Genomic DNA, 22,549 nt, shown 5'->3' with positions numbered 1-22,549 from the left:
GGATACCTTTTACCATTTTTCCTGTTTAAGTGCTGTGATTCACCTCATCTATGGCCTTCCATTTGAATAAAGCAAGTGTACAAATCAAGTGGGAAAGACTGCACTGAATATGGGCTTTATGAGCTTGCAGGCACACACTGTAATTTGTATTTGTGTCCACTTAAGTATTCAGGATTTGAAGATCACAGCTTCTGACTGTGTTGAAGACAATTTAAGGTGCAAAACTCCATACAGCCTGGATATATACAGTGTTCCACAAATTAATGCAATCTGTAAGACGTAAGAGAGTCATGCACATGCACACATCCTTACCTCCAGACATCACTGCCCTTGGAAAAGGTCGACGACTTGATGACCTCAGGGGCCATCCAGGCATAGGTGCCGGCAGTGCTCATCTTGGTGGTTTTGTGCCATTCCCTCGCCAGGCCGAAGTCTGTAATCTTCAATGTCAAACCCTCCATACATTCATTCTCTATGGGCTGAGCCAGAAGTACTGTATGGAGGAAGCATGGAGGCAGAGAGGTAGACAGGGAGGAAAAGAAAAGGCGAGACAATGTTACAAGGTTGTAAATGGTTAAATGTGTCAAGTGATTATAATGCAATTAAATGCATCACTGCAGAGGCTGATTTAGCACTTCCCTCGTACATAAATGAGAAACAATCATGCAAGACTAGGCTTAAACTTGAACACACTCGCACACACACACACACACACGCACACGGGCACATACTCTCTCTCACTTCCCCTTCCTCTTTTTTCTTTAAGGCCACTACGATCCGAGTTGACACTGAAACAGTTATATTTCCACATATCCTATGACACAGTTCACTTGCAACTAACCAACCAAAGCAAATTCATAAATCTCTGCATTCTTAAAGGAATATACCAAGTGCTTGGTGTCTCACAGGTCAACGTAACTGTTAAACAACAAAAATGACTCACATATCCTACTGAAAAACTCATCTGCGTGCTGGACAGCTCCTGTATAGATGTACTTTAATAGTACTGGTTTCCAGCACTCTGCTCTTCCAAATAGTGATCAAAACATTACAACTGGTAAAATTTGCAAGTCTACTGAAAAATAGAGTAAGAGTATACTATCATTTAGTTGTATGTTCTGATTATGATCAGTACCTCAAACAATAGCTGAAGTAGTTGAAGCAGAACTTGACTTATTTCACACAGCAAAGAAAGAAGTTGAAGAAGTAGAAGTAGGCAAGTAAATTTATTGTTTGCATCTTAGGCCATTTATTTCTTAGCAATAAATAGTCATCTCACAGTAATTAATAAAATGGTAGCAAAAAATAAAGGATCAGCATGAGTGGCATTTAAAGTATAAATGGTAATATCAGTTAAGTACTAGTATTTCTAATAGTAACAGTAATAGTAGTAGTAGCTGTTATCATAGTAAGAGGAGGTACAATAACACTTGCAGTAACAGTGGCATTAGTTAAAGTAGTGCAAGAAACAGCAGTAATATAGTACAGTGGCAATAATAGTAAAGTTTTTGTTTCTAGTAGAAGTAGTACAAATACATAGCAGTTGAAGTAGTCGTGCAAGTAGGATAGTATTTACAGTACTTTTTGCAGTAGCAGTTCTTAAAATAGGATCTGAAGTAGTTAAAGTAGTTGAAGTAGTACATTCATGTGGTTGGGATGCTAGAGTGAGCTAGGTGGTTGCATGGGTATACAAACTGGTTGCTGGCGTGTACCAGGTGGTTGCCAGGGTGTACTGGGTGGTTGCTATGGTGCAACAAGTGGTTACTTGGGGTGTATCTAGGAGGTTGCGAGGTTGTTTGTAGGTTGTTGCTAGGGTATTTAATAGGCAGTTGCCGGGCTGTACTATTTCGATGTGAGGCTGTGTATGGGCAGCTGTTAATGTTTGATGATTGCTAGGCTGACCTTGGTTATTGCTAGGGAGTTTCTAGACAGTTGCTTGGGTGTCCTAGGTAGTTGATAAGATGTGCATCAGTGGTTGTTAAGGTGTACTAGGTGGTTGCTAGAGTGTACAAGATCACTTATAGAGTGCTACCACTTGGTTGAGGCTGTAGCAAGTAGTAGTAATAGCAGCAGCAATGGTAGCACCAGTAGCAACAGAAATACCAACTGCACTAATAATCGTAGCAGTATCGTATCCAGTACTGTATCCAGTACAAGCCTGTCAAACAGCAACTGTGGTGCTATGGCCTACTAGGTGGTTCTTAGCATGTTTCTAGGTAATTGTTATGGCGTACTAGCAGGCTGGTCACAATTCACATAATTGCCTGTTTGAGATTTTTTGACCTGACCAGGATCATTTTGTATAATTGTCAGGTTACACAATCATGTTTCCATCCAGACATCAAGGGGGTTTTGAGTGTTAGAAATGTCTCAAGAAACAGAAGACAAATCAGGTGCTTTCCTGTAAGCTGAAGTGATCCCTCTGTACCATTTGTTGTCATGGGTTGGGAATTAACAGCAGCATCAGTGTGTCCAGTGGAAAGTTATAATTAACGGGTCACTCATGTTACCTGTCTATATAAGTGTTGGGGAAACATAAATATCTCCAGTAATTTAAAAATGTCCAGTTACTATTTATAGAGCAAACTGAAGAATTTTATGTTTCACTTTCATATTCATGGATAAGAGACAGAAAACATTATGTAATGAGCACCTGGAAGAGATTGAGTTAGATCATTTTTATAATTTATGCATGGACCCCACATTGGGATAGGGTGAATGTATGCATGTATGTGTATCAGCAGCCTGGTATTGGTGGAAACACAGAGGGCCAAGGTAGTCACAGTTTGTTTAGATTGTAATAGACATTTTATGCATATTACAAACGTTCTATTCTTGGAAATATTGCAGCGACTGGTTGAATTTCCATTCATTTTTGCAATGGAGAAATGGCAAATTCCTTGAGGGTCTGTCTGTGGGTGGGTAACATTTTTAGGACTTATGAAACCCTTTCAGAACCTATTGTGTAATTTCAGAAATGCGTGCAAGGTCAGTGAAAATCACTAAGACATGTTTTGTGTAACAAAAGAAAAGCTAAGCCACGGTCAATTGGCGGCTGCTTTGAATGTTACCATTAAAAAAAAAAAAAGCTTTCCAAATTTACCTCCAGGACTTTTTCCTGGAACCACATTCTATACAAACCAGTGTTGTAAGGTTTTCAAAATCATGCAAGGGAATGGCAGTTATAATTACATTTACCCCCTTCAATTGCTGGCTTGTTGGCCTTCTGTAAGATGTGCAGAATCCACTGGCTTCTATAATGCCAAATGCTGAAAACCTTAGGATATCCGATATGCAAACGTGATTAACAAGAGTGTATGTATAGACACAAGCAGAGAGATCACAAATGAGAAAAGTACATGTTACAAAATGTAATAACCCGTAACTGAACAGATTTTGGTGACCAGCCAGTGTCAGTTAGCCACTAAGCATTGGAAGGCTAGCCAGCTGAGACTCTAGGAAAATAAAATATAACGATGAGGATGTTGGTTGCTGTGGTGTGACTCTGTATCACGTGTGCTTCTGTGATCGGCAGCCTTGCCTCTCTTCCCCTTTGCTACTAGGCTGGGCATCGCTCGGGGCAGGGCTGGCCGTCAAATGCAGGGAAGAGAAGTACCAAAGAATTTAAGTTATTATAGGGAAGTAAGGCTCCTGCTATTTGCAGCCACTTTCTGGGTTCAACGCTGTCTTCCCTTTTCCTCTTTCAACTGTCTTTCACTGACAAATCTCACTCTCTCAGTCTCTCTTTTCTCTTACCACACATTTACTCAAATGTGAATTGTCTCTTTTCTCAAGAACACCGGACATGCACATAAGGATTTTCCCTCTCTCTGTAACTCTGTCTCTCTCTCTGACATCTTGCGCCTCATAGCCCAGAGGCAGCAAGTTTTATGTTACAAAGGAATGTATCACAAGAGGTGGTGTTGTCTGCTCCGTTGTGCGAATGTGTGTGTTTGAGAGGGATAGAGGAATTGGCAATGAACTCGCACTGCATTTTCTGCACCCTGGCTTGCTGAAACCACACACAGAGAGACTATTCAAAAAGTCATCCATGAAACCTCCTCACATGCAGCATTATAGTCTGTGATTTTGTGCATTCATCCTCATTCATCATTATGCATTATGGTTAAAAAGGTGATTACGTGACAGATGCAAAGATGAACAGAATAAAGCAGGCTTTTACATAGTATTAAGCAAACCTCCTTTTATTCCCAGAGCTGTTCTTTTTTTTTTATGAGAAAAAAAATTGCACAAAGGGATGCACACCACAAACTTTGGCACTGACTTCAGCCCTCATGATTTCCTGTCACAACCAGTGAAACGGCAAAAGTAGCCCATGGCCAAAACAAAGACAAGATCTACAGTAAAAATGTGTCCACTCATTTAACCTTTTCCACAGAAAATCAATTTCAGTACATTCTATAGCTGAGTCATTGTTTCTGCCAGTTCCACAGGGCCTCTGGGCGGGGGGGTGGGGTAGGGGGTCAGCCGGGTGGGGGTGTCAGGGGAGGGGTTTAAGGTCAGTATTTACCGCAAAAGGCCCTGATCCCTCGCTCTACTTCTTTTGTGTTGCTCACCAGTCAGAGCCTGGTAAAAACAAGCTCCAGTCCATCACCCCCATTTCCACCCAGGCGCTCGATCGCCATGACCTCACTTCCAGGAAGTTAGCGTGATATCGACCAATTAGCCTCTGGGGGCGGGCCCTTCCTCAACAAACACGGGAGCCGACTTGTCCTGGCCACTCGCTGTAGCTGGCCCCATTCATTGTACACAATAAGCAGAGCGCTATTTTAGGAAGTGGAGGTTAAGGGGGGTTACGCGGTCCAGACACTGATAAAGACACAGACAGAGGGAATTGTGGGGGCTATTGTAGAGCAACTGGAGGTAAAAAGAAGGAGAGAGAGAAATAGAGAAAGGATTGAGAAAGAGAGAGAGAAGCGCTGAATGTTGATTGTTATCATCTGATTACATCCAAGACAGAGCACAGCTTTGAATGGCTGCTTGGGCCTAGCAAGCAGAACTGAAGATAATGGTAAACACACACAAACACAAACACACATACACCTGCATAAACAAACATGTACACACAGAGACAAACACACATATTGACACTCAAAATGGTAATGTAGACATACATATACAAACGCACATGTACTGACACTCAGCATTCACTTGCACACACACAAATACACACACACACACACAGAGACAGTCATGTTTCCATCACCTCAGAGGACATTACATTGACTAACCCATCAGGACTTTTAACCAAATCTTTTATCCTCTATATAAACGCATGCAATAATCTATACTATCCGTTCTTATGAAATGTGGAAAACACAGCGACTAGAGCTCAGTGGTTGCTAGAATCACCTAACCACCTTCTTTACAGCCTGCAAACATCTGGCACTATGTAGACAGCAACTGATGGTTTATTGGGTCAGATAATTCTTTCTATTATGCAGCAAATGTTTCAACAACCTAGCAATGAAGTACAGTTGCAATTAAATCAATGCAAATGCTGTACAGCACCCAACACCTTTCTCCATCAAGGCCAGCTAATGTTAGCGAGCTGCTGGTGCCTTTCTCCCTCATCCATCCATGTACAAAGCGGATTATAAGAATATTAAAATAATAATAATAATAATAAAAACACTTTCCCCTTTTTCTTGTGTAATTACAATTATTTGTGAAAGTAGGCCCACTATTACGTCCTTTCTTCCAGGAACAAGGTGACAAACTATCTGCTGGATCTACTTTTCAATTAAAACAGGAAAACAAAAAGAAAAGAGTCAAGTTCCTCAAAAAATGGGTGGCAGGACACATTTTTTGGTATATTGACATGATCTGATTGTTATTTTAGGACCAGAAATACAGTATTGCGGATTAGCAACCCAGGGCAGCACAGAGCAGCTCCTGAGGAGATTTCACCACCATAACAGCCAGGGAACTATACAACCCAACACTCTCCAAAGATCAATTTTGCTTTCACAAATAATGTTTGACATAATAACAATATTGTTATTAGCAAAGAAGCTAATGACAACACGCATATATCCAGATTTTGTCTCTGAGTTCCTTCCTCTAGCTTGTGATGTCAGACATATCATTCCAAATCATCCAATGAGAAGAGTGAACACGGCATTACAATAGATACATTCTCTCCATATCAGTTCTGACTACTTATCAGAAGAGATCTGATAAACTCTGCTGTAGTAGCAGATGGTGGCCATGTCATGAGGGCAAAGGTGTGTGTAGTTTTAGAATTTTGCAGAGGCGCTTATGTTAAAACACTCCATACAACAAAAAACAAACAAACAAACAAAAAAAAAAACCTTCTGGAGCTATACGTGAATCTGAAACTCTTAGCAAGCCAGCAATGCAAATACATGCCAGTGCCAGGGCTCTTGCAGTTTCATTATAAACACACACACGCACGCATATACATAAAAAGGCATATACTGTTTTCAGCAACACACACACACGCAAAAGTGCACATGTAACAAAAAGATTGTCCCTGTATCAAAACACACACTTTGTCTTTCAGTACTTTATACAGTCATGCAAGCACACAAACTCATAACATGACAACACACACAAATACCAATATGCACAAGTAAGTAGGCACGGGAGCAAACATGCAAATGCACACAGGGGTCTTTGCAGTCTCAGTGCGCGCACACACACACACACACACACACACACACACACACACACACACACACACACCACATTCTTCTTCTACTTCCTGAGGTGAAGTAGAGTGCATCCTCAGTTCAGCCTGTGTTCCTCACACTGCCATCGCACTGACTACTGTTGCACTTGTCAGCTACTTCCTAGATGGCATGTAGCAACAAATTTAACCTGGACCCTATTTCCCCATCGTTTGTATCATATCAATCAATTTAGACCAAATTTTCATCAACTACTTCTTTATAGAACTACTTACACCTTATGTGCTTGGGTGTGCAGCTCTCAATTTCAGTCCTAATAAGCCAGTGGATGCTCCAAAAATCAACCCCAACACCAAAACATATGGTTATCCACACACTGATTGCCCACTCTTATGAGAAATGTATGTAAAGTAATGTAATGTCTAAAATCAGGCCTGGCTTGGTAATGTAGTGCAGAACAAATAATTAAAGTTGTCAAGTTATGCATGCAGGCTGTTCAAACCTGGCATTAACTGTTCTGGGTGATTCCATGACAACTGGACAGTGCTAAGTTCACAGCCTCAAGGCATTCAAAGCAATCTGCAGATGCACTGACATCCGATCACTGAAGTCACATTCAATGGCGGCCTAGCGCGCAAAACATTACATGTTTTGTAGTTTGTTGTATGAATAGACGTGTGTACCCAGCTGCAATGAAGGATTGCCTAGTCATCAACATCATACAAGCGGATGCATACATTCACTTCTGCAACAAGAGAAACACGAAATGTAGTAAAAAAAAAAAAAAATAAGGTCAGAATGTGTGAAACATGGTCTGTGGTGGAAGCCATCTGTATTGTTTTGATCGTCAGCACAGGAATGGAAGTGGTCACTCAAGACGCATTTTTAGTGCCATGTGTGACCTACAGTCCGGCTCAACTGAATCTAGACATTGCATCTAGACAATCAGGATATATGTGGATGCAAAACAAGTCTAGATAGGACCAATGTCTCACTACAGACTATCAGAGTATCAGAATGCTGCTTTGGGTATTTCTGTGGGTCAATTTTTATCAACTGGCATGATTTTGATCTGTTGATCAATAGGCTACTATTTAAAAAAAAATGCATGCCAAAATAGAATCCACATCTAAAACAGCCAACCTTATGCTTTAATTTCATACGTCTGGGTGCGACAACAAGTTCTTGAAAACTGTTGGGAAAGTAAAGCTTGTAGATCAAGCAAAAAAAAATGCCAGGACTCCATTGCCATAAATGTGGTGAATTCAACCCGGTGTTAGGCCTATGTATCCATTTTCTTGTAGTGGCTTTACTTTTCTCAGTTCTTTGTGCTTGTGCCTCTGCATCTGCTAAACTATGTATTATTCTTTACTGTGTATATTTAAAGTATGACGGAGATTTGTCATTATATGTCTTGTACTAAAACATCCTTGGGTGTTTTTTTTTATTGACAGAATTCTATTGTAAGCCATATCTAAATTAGATACAGTAAACAAAATTACTCACATCAGGGAGGTATCCAAGAGCAATGTTCCTTTCAACCTTATATTTTGGCCAAACAAAATACGTGTAATAATTTATCACAATGACCAAATAATACCCTGTCTGTCTTCAGTCATTGTTTTAACCTAGTCCTCAGAAATTTGATATCAGTAGCTGGTTTGAAAGTTTTGCTGGCAGATTATATTACATGCAGGCATTTAATCATAACTTTGAATGTGATGAATTGATACCCATTGTTTGTGTTTAGAAAGTTTACCCCTCCAGGTGCAGTTTGCTTTTTTTTTTTTTGTATGATTCCAGCTGGGCCGGGATCACAAACTTTGGTCCTGAGTCTAACTCTAATAGGGAGTATCATGACTAGATCAGTCTTGCCTGGACAGTCTTCCTGATAGGGAGGCAAAGCCAACAATGCCGCCACGGAGACACCGTGACAGATTTCCATGGCAACGGGATTCTGTTTGTTATTGTTTGTTGTTCCAAAACAAGAGTGTGTCAGTTGCAGAAATGACTCGCACCAGCGGCGGCCTAGATATGGGTTTTGTCGCTGGGTCTGACTCAACTGTACAACGGCTTCACACACACAACTGAAAGTGAGACGAACTGCCAGGTATTTCTGCCTGGGACAGCGTCATGTGACTGCTGTGAAGCAAGCCTGATAAAGAACAACTACGACAATCCTATGTAAACACTGACTCTATACATTCCTCATGTCCATCATGTAATTAAACCTCAGGCCTGTTTGCATTCTGTAACCACTGAGTTCAGAGTTCCTAGTGTGCAAAACTCAATTGAAAAAAAAGATTAGAAATGTGCTGTAATTGTAATCGTGGCTAATGTAGTGACCATGTTTCAAGAAAATTAAATCAAAACAGCTATGAAATCTATTACAGATCACAGGTACTGTGCACAACTGGAGGTAACACCTGCCTACCTCCACTTCCCTTTGTTAGAATACTTCACCTGCAATTACATGTACGGCATAAGGCAGACTATCTTACCCAGACTTAACCCAAGTAAGTGGTTCATTATCTTTCTCAAGAACCCTCTGGTAGGACATGTGGCCGCTGCGGGGCCTGAAACTGTAACCTGTGAGCTGCCATTCTGCCTCCATAAGCACCCTGCCGCTCTCTTGCCTCTCTCGCCATAGCACGGGATGCAAAAGTCAGCTCCACAAAGCTGTTCTCTCACTCTTCACTCTGCACCTCACTTAATTATGTTTTCTCTATAATTTGACACTGTAACTACATTTCCATCTCTCACCGCATTTTTCTTTGTATGCTTCATTTATCATTCCACGTAACCCCCCACCCCCACCCCGCCCTTCCCAGCTGTGCTGCGTTGGACTGATATATCAGCTTCCCAATATATGGGCCTAATATCAGCATTTTATTAAAAATCATTTCTAACCCAGTCAGTGGTGTGCATCTCTGATATAATGGGTATGATGTTATTTGATTAAAATTTTAATATAGAGTTTGTCATTGCTACACTGGACTGCCTGTCTTCCCTTGTCTATGGGAAGCTCTCAACTGGTCCTAATGAAACATTTTGTGCAGATTCTCAAGCATGAAAATGTTTTATAACACAAAAAAATAATAACAATAAGTATGCTGTCATTTGTTATAAATGGCACACACTGTATATATTAATCTTTTTATTTCTTATTTTTTGCTTATTCCATGTATATCTCTGCATATGTAACATTCTTTTTGTTTCACTTCTACTACAGCTGGGGTTTTTTTTTGTTTGTTTGCTGTAATCCTTGGGATGTTTTTTTTTTTCATTTTTCATTCCCTCACTTCTACTTAATGTTATACTTTCCTAATTTTATTTACGCTTATGCTTTATTCTAAAATAGTTTTTGCTAACAAGTTGCTAATCACTGAGTAAATGGACTAGAATGAGCAAAGTCCTTGCCTCCTGTTTATACACATTTTTCACTGGCAGAAATAATTTTCGTTTAATAATCCTTTCCTCAACAAAAATAGCATTTTGCAAGCAATAATACAAAATCTAACTAAAGAATGAAAATAAACATAGGTAAAGTTCGATGCTGAGGGGCTGTATAGCACAGATTTTTGGTGTTTCCTGCAAATTCTGTATTCGGTTTCATTCATATTCATGTTTTACATAAGGTTTTAGACACACTGAATGACGTAAATGCTAACTAACAGCTTACAAAATTACTGCAGACTTTGGATCTCTATCATGATCCCATTGGGGGGCTTGACAAGAGTGAAAATCTGGGTAAAAACCCTGACTATTTGTGATGTTGCTGTTTTTTTTTTTTTTTTGCATGAATATTTGGCAAATTTTAAATCGTGAATATAATCTATCAGTCGGTTCAACTTAAAAAATATCAGTATCGGCCTTCAAATCCTCATGTCGGTCGACTCTTAGTCTCCTGCATGCTCTCTCTACCTTCCTCCCTCTCCCCCGCCTCCTGCTCTGCACCCGTAGGCGAGGGGAGAATTCCGGCAGGGTGGGGGCTTTCCCCAGGAAGAACGGGAGCTTTGTCCCCTGAGGGACGAGGCCATAGGCTGACAGACAGTCTGGCAACCTCTGACCAGGCAGCGAGAGAGAGGGAGGGAGGGAAAGAGGGAAAGAGAGAAAGAGAGAGAGAGGATAATCATAGTGCACAAGATGTCAACTCACGGTGAAACTAGAGCTTACTCCACTGGAGTTTCGTCTTTCTTCACAGGCATTCAGTCAGTTTTTCATCGCATGGAGAAATTAAGCAATGTCAGTGAGTTCTCAACCAACTGATGGCAGGCCTGTGACTTTAATGGATGTCATCCACACAAACACCACCTAAAACTATTCCGTTACTACTCTGTAACTATTCTGGAGTTACTATCCTTACCATAAAGACATACCATATTCCCATTATACATTTCTGAATGATACTGTGAGTCACATCATGACTGTAGTAATATTTAAGTGATTTGTTTTTTTACTGGAAATATGCTTTTGTGTTCTTTTCAGTCAGTACCCTCTATAGTGAAATCGACCACAAATCAAACAATTTTCTACTTCCGCGCACATTCTGGCAGACAAGTCACCAGCTAATCATCACAAGAGTGCTGATACAACACACGCAATGGAATTTTGTGTCTCTGGGCGTCCAGATTAAAGCTGTCACAGGGGGGTTATAAATGATTCGCTGTGTAAAGTAGCTGGTAACAGGTAAAAGGCTGTAGGGTCTTGAAGATGGTCACTTATTAACAAGCCTCTAGTCCTAATGTGTTGAAATGTAACCTCCATTAGCTCCATTTTCTTGGAAAATCAAACAGTGGGGGGTCATTACCAGGTTGATCCCAGAAGCTCTCAGGTCATGGTGCGAGATGAGTTTGATATTGTGGGGGATGAAATAAAATGGGCTTGAACACAGCTAGACAAAACAAGCATCAGCACTGTATAGATTCTGTATGGCTGCACAAAAGTCAACTTTCCACCCATTCTGCTCTAATAAAACAAAAAACAAACAAAACAAAACATCACAATGATTTTCCTGTAGGAACTTAATGTGTGTCTGTGGTATTGAATAGTGAGCTTAAGTGATCTTACTATAGTTAAGGTGTATTGTTATGTTCTGATATTACTTTGTGTTGTATGGAACAGTGTGCTCAAAGCAGACTAGGGTTTTAGGCCATGCCCAGATGGATGTGGGTTTTTTGAAAAGCATTTTTAGAAAATTAATAATTTAAAAAACTGTCTGCATGTCTGACCATGTTCAAAAATCTGTCGCTACAAATGCAAGTGCAAATATGTTTAAAAAGTTCCCAATGTCAACAACTGTATGGAAAATGAAATGGAATAATAGAAACAGCATGGTTTATATGGACAGAGGAGGTGGTTAAGCTTCTCATAAAAGTCACAAATGAATAGTTGTTGATCAAGTGGCACCTGTGTGAAGTCACCGTCCCACTGTGAGCATGCCAAAAGGAGCAAAATCGTGTGGTGCATGATTTTATTTTATTTTCCCCTGTCCACACGACAAAAGGGAACACTGTGTTTTCAAAAGCTTCCAACTCCGGAGAGCGTTTTCCAAAAGTTGCCTTTTCAGTGACCAAAATAATCTGTTTTTTGTGTAAAGAACAAGCTGCATTTTCCAAAAAAAGAAAAAAAAAAAGAAAAAGAAAAAAAGTGTCAGTGTGGACGTAGCCTGAGTTATACGAACATTTCTTGGAGGCAGGGGTGATCGGCTGAGTCAAACCTCAGTTATTCTCGTTATTTAACATTACCTTGAACTAGCGGGACTACCCTGAGTCATGTAAGGCTGTGTAAAAAGGAAACATTTGAAAATGAAAGATTTTCTGTATGGTATCCTTCAAAATGTATTACTGGATTACCATAGCTGTTTTTTGTGCAGGTGATTTAACTGTCATGGAAACTTAACACAAAGATGATTGCTGAATTCAAAAGAAAAGGTCAAAGAGACAAAACAACCATCAAATTATCTCTTCCATGCCAGATATAACATAATAAACACATTTTACTGCATAGACGATTACTGCATAGCCCCACTTCCTGTCCTGTCTAACCTGCAAGCCTTATGTAGGTTTTGGAAATTTGTATGGGACCTGTCTTGTGATCTGCACAGCAAAAAAAAAAAAAAGAGGCCAAGCTGAGCTGGTGAGAATGAGGTTTCAGACTGGAGAAAAAAAAAAAAAAAAAGATTTCACTCTAGCTGAGTTCTGGAAACCTCTCCACTTCCTGTGCGCTCTGACCTTCCAGTGTCTGCTTTTTCCTTTTTCTCCTCCTCCTCCTCCCCTGCAGCTCTGTTGTTCTGCCCACTCACTCATCCTGCTCTGCACACACAGTATTTTGCAGCTTCCGTGTTCCATGACTGTAAGAGTGGGTGTGTAATCATTTTGTGGGTATAAATATATATAGATATAGATAAATGTAATATAGATAGATAGATAGATATACATATAGACACATATATATAAATTTAGATTCATAGATATCTATAGATATAAATATAAATATAGATATAAGTACACACACACACACACACACACACACACACACACACACACACACACACACACACACACACACACAGTGTTGTTGATACATCAGGCCTTAACTAAATGTTAGAATAGTGGTTATGAGGCAGTGTAACATTTCAATGTCAATGGAGTCCAATGGAGTTATTACAATTTCTATTAGGTTCAATTTGGTTTCAATATAGGGTTTTAGCATCCGATGAGGGTCTAAATCCTGTTTCAAAGACTTTTCTATCCTGAAAAGAATAAAACACTGAATCTTTGTTACTTTTGACATATTTAAACACACTGAAAAACAGCTTAAACCATTAACTATCAGAGGCTACGATTCAAAATGAGCATGATCAGCCATGAAACAGCAGCTGAATGCTGTGAGCACATACACACACCCAGCATGTCCTTCTCTGTGTGTGTGTGTGTGTGTGTGAGACAGAGCGAGAGAGAGGGAGAGAGAGAGAGAATCCCTTTGCCAGATCCTACCTGCTCTTCAATTCAATCTGAGCCTGGGATCTGCGGATGCAGGCTGGCAGGGTTTGCCAAAATAAAGAGAGAAGGGGAACAACGCAGCAGGGCGGCTGGCTAAGCTGTACGCTAAGTTCGGCTCCCTGCTGCCTTATCACACCCTGACACACACACAGCCAACAGCAACACAGCTGAGCTCTACCCTCAGTGACCTCCTTCAGCTCTCTGCCAGGGCACCCAAGCACCCCTCGGATATGCCAGTCAGCAATCTGGCACTGAAGATGCGCCTGTGTTTATGATTGGGTTACTTCCTGACGATGCAGTTTTTGCTACACTGGACTGAGGGGATTACACCTTTTGCTGAATTCAAAAGCTTAGCATGTGCATAAAGTTGCCCCTACTGGCAACTGCGTCCAAAGCAGTGTACTGGTTCAGTAACTTAGCCAACTTTGATGAAGTGATCACACTTAGTCCATGATGTGTTTATGTGGTTGCAGGTTTCCACGGTTAAAACAGAACTGAGATGAAACTGATTTGATTCGACATGTTTTTTGATGGTACTGAAATATCCTTGAAAGTTCCTCATTCATCTGTTTTTGTCTTTGCTGAGTGCTCATTGCTCTGGTGCTTCTGCACTGCATTTCCCAGAGATCACCTGCCAATCAAACAGTGCCTCCATTGCTGTGGCATCTCTTTGCTTGGATTTTTTGTTGATGAATTTTGAGGCTATGTCCACGTGGAAACCATTTTTTCAAAATGCAACTCTTTATGACCACACGAAAACTTTTGCTCACCAGAGGGGAATTTTTTAAAAACACTTTTTTTTGTGGAAATGAGAATTTGAAAACACTGATGTTGCACCAGCATAACTATGCTTCTTCGCACACGCTCACAGCAGCCACTTCACTCATGGAATTATTTCCAACAACTTGTACTGGTGACTTTTAGGAGATGTTTTTATTTGCCTACTTTTTCTGTACAATTTTGGATGATGTTAAGACTTTTTTTAAGTTGTATTTGCACTTGCATTTGTAGCTAACTCTGGGATGTCAACATACCACTGTAGTCACTCCACTCCCTATACTGTGAAGACATATTAGAGGTATTTTTGAAAACGCTCCCGTGGACATCGTTAAAAATAAAATAACAAAAATAAAAGATATTCCATCAACTGGACACAGGTTGAATAACTACTATGCTACATAAATAAGTAAATGCATATGAAAATACATTGACTGTTACTTATATACATTAGCTTTAGTTGCAATTGTGATTCACAATTGAAATTCTTGACATGTGCATTATCAACACATAATCTCAGTAAATGTCACGCCTGCAACATCTTCATTCCTTCATCACAACTTTAACAGTTGATTTTCTCATAATTCATCATTTCTGCACATAATTTGCAGCGATGACTTCACACCCTGCACATTAAGTGTGACCCCAGCCCGACATTGTAACTCAACAGGAACAGGAATCAAACGTCACAGACCGCAAGAAACACTGTCTTGAATAAGACTGAACATGACTTCCTTACTCAGTCCCAAATGAAATACGGTTATTCTCACAAGCAGTAAAGGATTTGAATGGCACACTGGCTTAGTTGTTAGACTGCTGATATCCTTTACCACAAAATTAATATCTATGCATAGGAATTTAATCACGTCCTCTCTGATGGCTGCCTTTAGAACATTATTGCTTCACTTATCACCTCAGCTACACCTTAAATGACACAGCTGCATTAGCAAAATACGGGTGCACTTTGAGACTTTATCAGGTTTAAAATACCCTTATTTCCTTTAGTAAATACCTCCCATACCATAGGCATTGGCTAAAATGTCTAAATTGCCCTCATAATTCCCCTCACCAAACGGGGGAATGCTGATGTGTGTGAGAACGAGCGTGTGTTACATGCAGTGGCACTGGGAGAGATGACTGTTCACCACACACACACACTCACATACACACACACTCACAGGGGATGTTTTGAGTGCGCTGCAGTGTGGGGCACTGGGGGCCCTGAATGAAAACATGCTGGTAGAGGGATGTATCAGATGTTTGTGCACTCGTGGAAAAAAAAAAAAAACAAGACATGTTGATCCAAGATCTAACTGTGGCTTCTTCCTGAAAAAGGCCTGTGAGTTCCAGCCACACAAGTGCTTAGCTTGGCACTTTCCCCACCATTTCTAACTAAAGCCTGTGCAGTTTTACAGTGCGTGGCATTGCCTATAGCTGTTTTTGGGTGTATGAAGGCTTTGTGCTGATTACCAGTGGTGTCAGGATGAGAGTTTGACTTGCACGGGTTTGAATGCCAGTACTGATATCAGTGTTTTTGGATTGAAGCTGTAGCAATATCATTTTCATGCCAAAAAAAAGGACAAGGACTCTGTGTTTTCTGCGTTATTTTATAGAAAAGCCTCTAAAATAGCATTTAGGCCATCATGGGACACTAAAACCACTGAATCACACTAGTTCAATTTTTTGGGTAGGTTAGCTCTATAAGGCAGGGTGAGGCAGGTTTTCACTGAATAGTTGAGTAAAATCCTCACACATCACAGTGAAATGACTTCTTAGGTCAGACATTTTGATATCATAATAATAATGATAAAAATGTATTGACTAGCTGTGGCCAGAGATGAACCTCTATCATACCCAAGAGGTTGACACCGACTGGCCAAAGGGTTTTTTGCTTGATTTGTTTTTAAAAAGGCCACTGCTGACCAAATATCTCTACAACTGAACACATGAGCATGTGTCTACTGATGTGAATATAATCACGAGTGAGTCCTAAATTGTGCCTCATACCCAGACACGCACAAAAAGTGAGAAAAAGAAGCTCTTCTCTTCTGTTCTGCATTTACTTTCAGAGGAATTCCAGTTATGGCCTTTGGCTTCAATCCAAGACCTTCCTCTCTCTGTCTGTCTCTCTCTCAGTCTGTCTGTCTTTGTCTGTGCACTTTCTTCAATGATCCAGTTTAATCAGCAGCCTCCATACGGACGGGTGTGCTACACTTGTCATTAACTGCCACTGTAACTCTGGCTCTTGTTAAAAAGCCCTCTAAGGATAATGACGATTCTCCTTAATCCATCACTGAAACGGCTGGCTTTAATGATCAAAAGTAAACTTATTTTTAATACAGTAATGTCGCAGTAACTCTAGCCTGAACTTAGTTTTGATCAATTGGATATGATGGTAAATTCGACTATATCAACTTAATTCACCTAACCTTCAGCCTTTCCTTAAGAGTTATTTGGTGATGGAGTGTTATAATTTACTTTCTGTACTGCCATTTCCAACATGTCCTAGAATGACCCATGCTTAAAACACGACATGTTATATGGCTGCATTGCACTGTGGACTGTGGAAGCTGTTGTCAGTGGAGAAATTGTAAAGCCTACTGCGATGGATTTCCCACGGTATGGTCGCTGAACCCTATGAGTAATATAATGAGTTTAGAAAGAAGCCCGTGCCCTTCGAAGTTTTAGTAAGCTGAAACCTTTTCTAATACCAAACTCCACCTGAACACAGAATGTCTGCATGTTGAGATGCTCTTGCACCTGTGTGTGAACCCCTGTCAGCACTACAATTACAACGTACCGCACTACTGTAATACCGACAGGGTGTCTTTTGAAACTAACCCCCTTCCCACCGCTTCCATCCGCCTCCTTCTCTCTCTGTCTCTACCACAACAGGATATTGCTCAGTGGCACAACAGGGCTGTAGCTGTATGGAGACAAGTAGGGGCAGGCCAGGGACAAAGATTCAGAAAAGAATTAAAAAACAAGAGGCAGGAGGAGGGATACGATCTCCCAGCACAGAGAAAGAGGGATTGTGTTTGCTTGGCCTGCCTCATATGCAACAGCTATATTAATGTATGTTTCTCTGCGCAACAGGAGGTGGTTTCCAGCCCAGTGACCAGACTGGCATGAACTCAACACCAAGGTGAAGATAAGACAGCAAATGAGTGTAGACAGGAGCTAAAGTGGAGGACGGAGAGGTATGAGGTAGAGCATTAGGATGTAGAGAGAGAGAACACCCACTTTGCAATAGTTCAAACAGAAAAATGGTAGGCAAGTGAAACGTTGGGAATACATTAAGAGGAAAGGAAGAAAAGTATTCTTAGGACTTGCTGAACAAGGGATCCTTAACTTCAAACAAACCTTGAAATAAGGGAGTGGAACTCCTTGTGCTCCGACCAAGGCCATATTCTCAGAAACGTACAATAAAGCCATTCGTTCCCAGTCACACAACATACACATGGGGATTTTCCAAGGTGGCCGTGTTCTGGGCCAATCAGGGTCCACAGACAAAGAAAAGATGGGATGATGTTGAAAAAATAAACTTTTGAACCGCGGCAGATCCAGCCATACCGCTGACAGGGATTACATGCAGCATCACAGGAATGATAATAACAGTGGAGAAGCCTCTATGAATTCAGGTGGCTCCATGTGGAGGTTAGCTATGGGCACTGATACAGCTGAGAGAGGCACTTGTTATGCTTCAAAAGGGTACAGAAAGCTTTATCAGCGATACATCTCCCTGCAATGTAGCTTTAATGACAAGGTCCAACGCGTACGTGTCCACCGCCAGGGCCCAAAACACTGACGCAAGTCCTTCCCACAACCCTCAGAGAGCACCAAAGTCCAAAGTGTGAACTGTGACAGTACTGAGATGAAATGCTCCCACTTGAATTCCTGACCTCTGCAAGTGGAAATGATTTTATTTTTTTTCCCTATAGACAACACACTCTCGGGCCTTTCAGTCTTTCATTTCTGCCTGGGTGTATGCTCAGTGGCTTGGCCTAGCTTTCACAGCCTCACTGTCACATGATGAGGTTACCGATCAAAAAAAAAAAAAAAAAAAGAAAAGAAAAGAAAAGAAAAAAGTCTTGTCATGATACTAATCTTGTTTCTAAAAGCCATGATCTTGAACTGAAAATGACTTCAGATTGATCATGGCACCCTGAGACCCTGAGACAGTGACATGACTGAACCGATTATTTACTACTTTAACAAAATAAACAAACAGATAGATATAATCAAATTTCCTTGACAAATGAGATGTCTGACTTGATATTTCCCAAGCTACTGGAACATATATTCTCATGTGGGAGAAAAGAGGTTGGCTTTGTTCTGGATATGGTCTTGCCAACACAGTGAGTTTTCTATGGCAGCTATATGTACACCAGTACACAATGTTCTATCATTGTCATGGAGCATTTGGTCAAAGGGAAGCCCCAGCAAATATGTCTGCACCCTTTACTCTAATCAGTCTAACACTGGCAGACTGGAGACTGGTTAGACTGATGAATGACTTGTGACTTGGGAAATCCACAGATTTATTAGGAATCCTGGCTGTGGCCAACTGGCTACTGGTCTCCACGGTTGTTGTAAGCCTATACTAACACATGATTGTTGACTTACTGTTGTTGGACTTGAGATCCCGGTGGATGACAGGGACGATGGCCTCGCTGTGCAGGTACAGCATCCCTCTGGCTATCTGCACGGCCCAGTTGACCAGGACATGTGGCGGGATGCGGCGTCCCGCCAGCGCCCGACTCAGCGGCCCACCGGAGGCATACTCCATGATGAGGCACAGGTTAGGTTCCTGCAGACAGACACCTTTCAGGGCGATGATGTTGGGGTGCGTGAGCATGGCAAACAAGCGCGCCTCCTGCCTCACGTTCTGGGCTGTCACACTGATGTCCTCGTCTGGGTCTTGCCGTGCGGCCTTCACGGCCACCAGCTCGCCTCTCCACGTACCGCGATACACTTTCCCGAAGCCCCCAACCCCAATGACCTCCTCCAAGCTCAGTTCCCGGAAATCCACGGTCTCAGGTTCGAACTCGCTCACCACGGCCGGGCCCAGCTCTCTGCCCGGCAGTTTCCCATATCCACTGGGCTTGAAGGAGCCATAGTTAGACGGGAAGATGCCAACCTTGTTGTTGACCTTACCCGCCCACCAGCCCTCGTCCCCTGATATCTCCGAGTCCAGCGAGAGGACTTCCACCAGGTCACCTTTGCGTAAAGTGAGCTCATCTTTACAGGATGCCTCATAGTCAAACAAGGCCGTCCACACAGGGTTGGTGAAGTTCCCTTTTTGTGACTGTTCCAAATTTTTCCAGTTCGACAGCGGGCCTCGGCTGAATATGTTCTTCAGCGGCTCCATGGAGCCTCAAGCAGATGTTTTGACTGGATTTGATTCTGCACCCCAAGGGTTTGAAAATAAAGTACAAAAGAGTACTTTATTGCGCCTCGCTCCCTTTCCTGTCTTTCTTGTTGGTTCATCAGGGACCAGTGAAATGTGTTCAAAAGCTCAAGCAACAAGTAGGCTACAAGCAAGGATTAAAAATTAAACGAACACCAAGTGTCTCTCATTCGTCTCTACAACGAATGCAAAGCTCTCCATGTGAAATAGCCATAATCAAACCAAAGTAACTGATTCTGGCAAGTGACTGAAAGCTAAGAGAGGCAGAATTGTCTCCATTGAATGTCTTTCTATTCAAGTGATGTGGTGTGTGGTTTCCCAACACATGGCTTGAGCACAATATCATTTCTACAGGAGGCACTTAAGTCACCTCATTATCAGTTAATTGGCTATTTCTTATTCCCCCATTTAAAAGTGCCACCTAATTCATTCTGATTTTTTTTAAAACTATAAAGGCAAACCTCGAATTACCATTAGCTGCTTGTAAAATGTTTAAAGACCTACCATTACAACTCCAAGTGAAGTTTCCCACTACATTTAGCTGTCCATTCTGAGTTTTTTATGTATTTTTAGCCATTAAGTGCAGTGGCCACCACAAGCAGGAAGCGCTAAGAAGAGGAGAAGAATAGCAGGAAAGGAGCATTCAGTACAGCCAAGCCGTGTTTTACGACAAGACAAGTTTCAGGGCTGACCAACTGGCACTATTAAGCCCATATCTCCATTAACGACGTCTGGCCGCAACTTTGCGGCGTTCCCGCAGAATCCCCTTTGCACGAGACTATCCATACTGCTGGTGCTGGCCGATGCACACAAACAACGAGCGGTTTCACTCCATTAAAACGTTGTAATCACCGAGTTTGTAACAGGAAGAGCTATCCAAACCCGCTCGAATTGACTTTCCAGAGAGAAACACGCAGTAAAAACAACTCGTGTAGTTTTCTAAGAGTTGCTCAGCGCCTGGCCCGGTCCAGCTTGGTCATACTGTTGTTGTTGTAGCTGATATCCAAACAGCGCGACAACTCCATCCTAACTTTATTATCATATTCCTTTTCCTTGGTCAGTGCTCACTCGTCAGGACCTCGAACCACTTCTACGTCTGTGCTTACAGTCAGTAAAGAGGGTGGGGTTTCATAACTTCTTCTCTCCCAACAGGAAAAGAGTCAGATGACAGCAGGCCCGAGTCAAACTACACATAATAAACAATAGGACTTCCGGTTACAGTTTTCAAAATAAGGCCGTTAGCGGTGCGCGTGGGCGGCGGTGCTTGTCGGAGTGGCACGCGGGGTGTCTGTTGGCTGGACAGTGCGCTCGTGTGTTTATCAGACATCATCTTGAGGATATCACTGCCCCAATAAGGACCACTGTAGGGGGGGGATATACTCACTAACTCACAACTTCAGGAGAAAAAACCCCCCGAAAACTCTGAGATTACAAATTTATACGAGAAAAATCTGAAAAATAGTTTTTCCTTTACTTTTTTCAGCCAAGCAATCAAGAACCAAGAACTGGATTTAGCAAAGTGAAGTTATGTGGTGTCTTGATGAACAAAACATTAAAAGAAAAAGTATTTTTCCATGTTTTTTTTTTTTTTTCAAGTACATTTGTGAATTTTACAGTGGAAATGTACCACTTTAATCTCAGGTTTGTTTTTTCTTACAGAATATTGCCACTCCCCTCCTAATTTTTTTTGGCCTTAATATGCTGTTGTACTACACCCATATGTAAGGTTAGATGGATAAATTTAAATTTAAAAAAATGGAAAACTGCTTCTGTTACCTCATAAATACATAATACCACATAAAATAAAGGAGTTTGCGTTTATAATTGTACACAGGTATTATCCTGTTGAAGCTAATTCTACCCAGTTCTAAACAACAGACACACTTTTTGGGATTGAAACTAGTGAACTTTGCTAATTGTTCTCAAAGTGCTTATTTTTGGTTCGATTCACTGAAAAAAATTCTCAAAAAATGTCTAAATTCTCATTTAGACAAAGATGGCAGATGAATCTTATATAATGAATTGGATTATTAGTTTTGGCTAAATATTATATACATAAAATGATTTGACTTAATAATTTTACCATCCTAAAATTGGCCTCTTTAGAAATGTAATTTTTTTTTTTTTTTTTACAGATTCTGATTTTACTATGAAACTGTGAAATTACTTAGACATTTCAAATTTACTCCAATAAGTTAGCAGAACCTAAAGTTTTGTTTCTCTCTCTTTTTTCTTTCTTTCTTTCTTTCTTTCTTTCTTTCTTTCTTTCTTTCTTTCTTTCATCTTTATTTCAGTTAACTAAAATGTTTTTTCACACCTAGTTTTACTTTTTAGTTTTCCCTCAGTTAACTATAATAACCTTGGTTATTTCATGTCAGTATGCCTGCATTTGAAAAAGGTCTACACTTTTGTCAGTTTTTACTTTAGCAGGAACAAAACTGCTGGTGTGAAAAGTAAAGGGCTTATTTGAAATGTACACAGACAGAAAGTGGACAAATTCCTTTTTTGCAAAACAGAACCATTAAACAACCCTCTGACCTTCACACAGTGTTTGAAAGTGATCCAATTCTATTTGTATTTTTCCCAAATGTGATTTTTTTGCCCTGACTCATCACATTTCTTTTTGGATGTGACCTGTAACCTCCTGTTTCCCTGTTGTTGTTGCAAAAGTCCACGTGGATTCC

The 22,549-nt window shown here is 40.9% G+C and overlaps 1 protein-coding gene across 1 annotated transcript in view; it reads right to left on the bottom strand.

Moving 5' to 3' along the window:
* LOC115376464 (mitogen-activated protein kinase kinase kinase 11) overlaps positions 1-20,936 on the bottom strand; it is a 44,856-nt gene extending 23,920 nt beyond the window's left edge. Inside the window, exons 1-2 of the mRNA XM_030076040.1 lie at positions 19,082-20,936; positions 313-493 (exon numbers count right to left, since the gene is read on the bottom strand). Of these exons, the coding sequence (XP_029931900.1) occupies positions 313-493; positions 19,082-19,826 (926 nt within the window). The 5' untranslated portion in view covers positions 19,827-20,936. The remainder of the gene's footprint in view (positions 1-312; positions 494-19,081) is intronic.
* Positions 20,937-22,549: the final 1,613 nt, after the last annotated feature.

This window comes from Myripristis murdjan, chromosome 18, assembly GCF_902150065.1.
Source record: "Myripristis murdjan chromosome 18, fMyrMur1.1, whole genome shotgun sequence".
Classification (NCBI taxonomy): Eukaryota; Metazoa; Chordata; class Actinopteri; order Holocentriformes; family Holocentridae; genus Myripristis; species Myripristis murdjan.
This window is presented reverse-complemented; position numbering and strand designations above follow the sequence as displayed.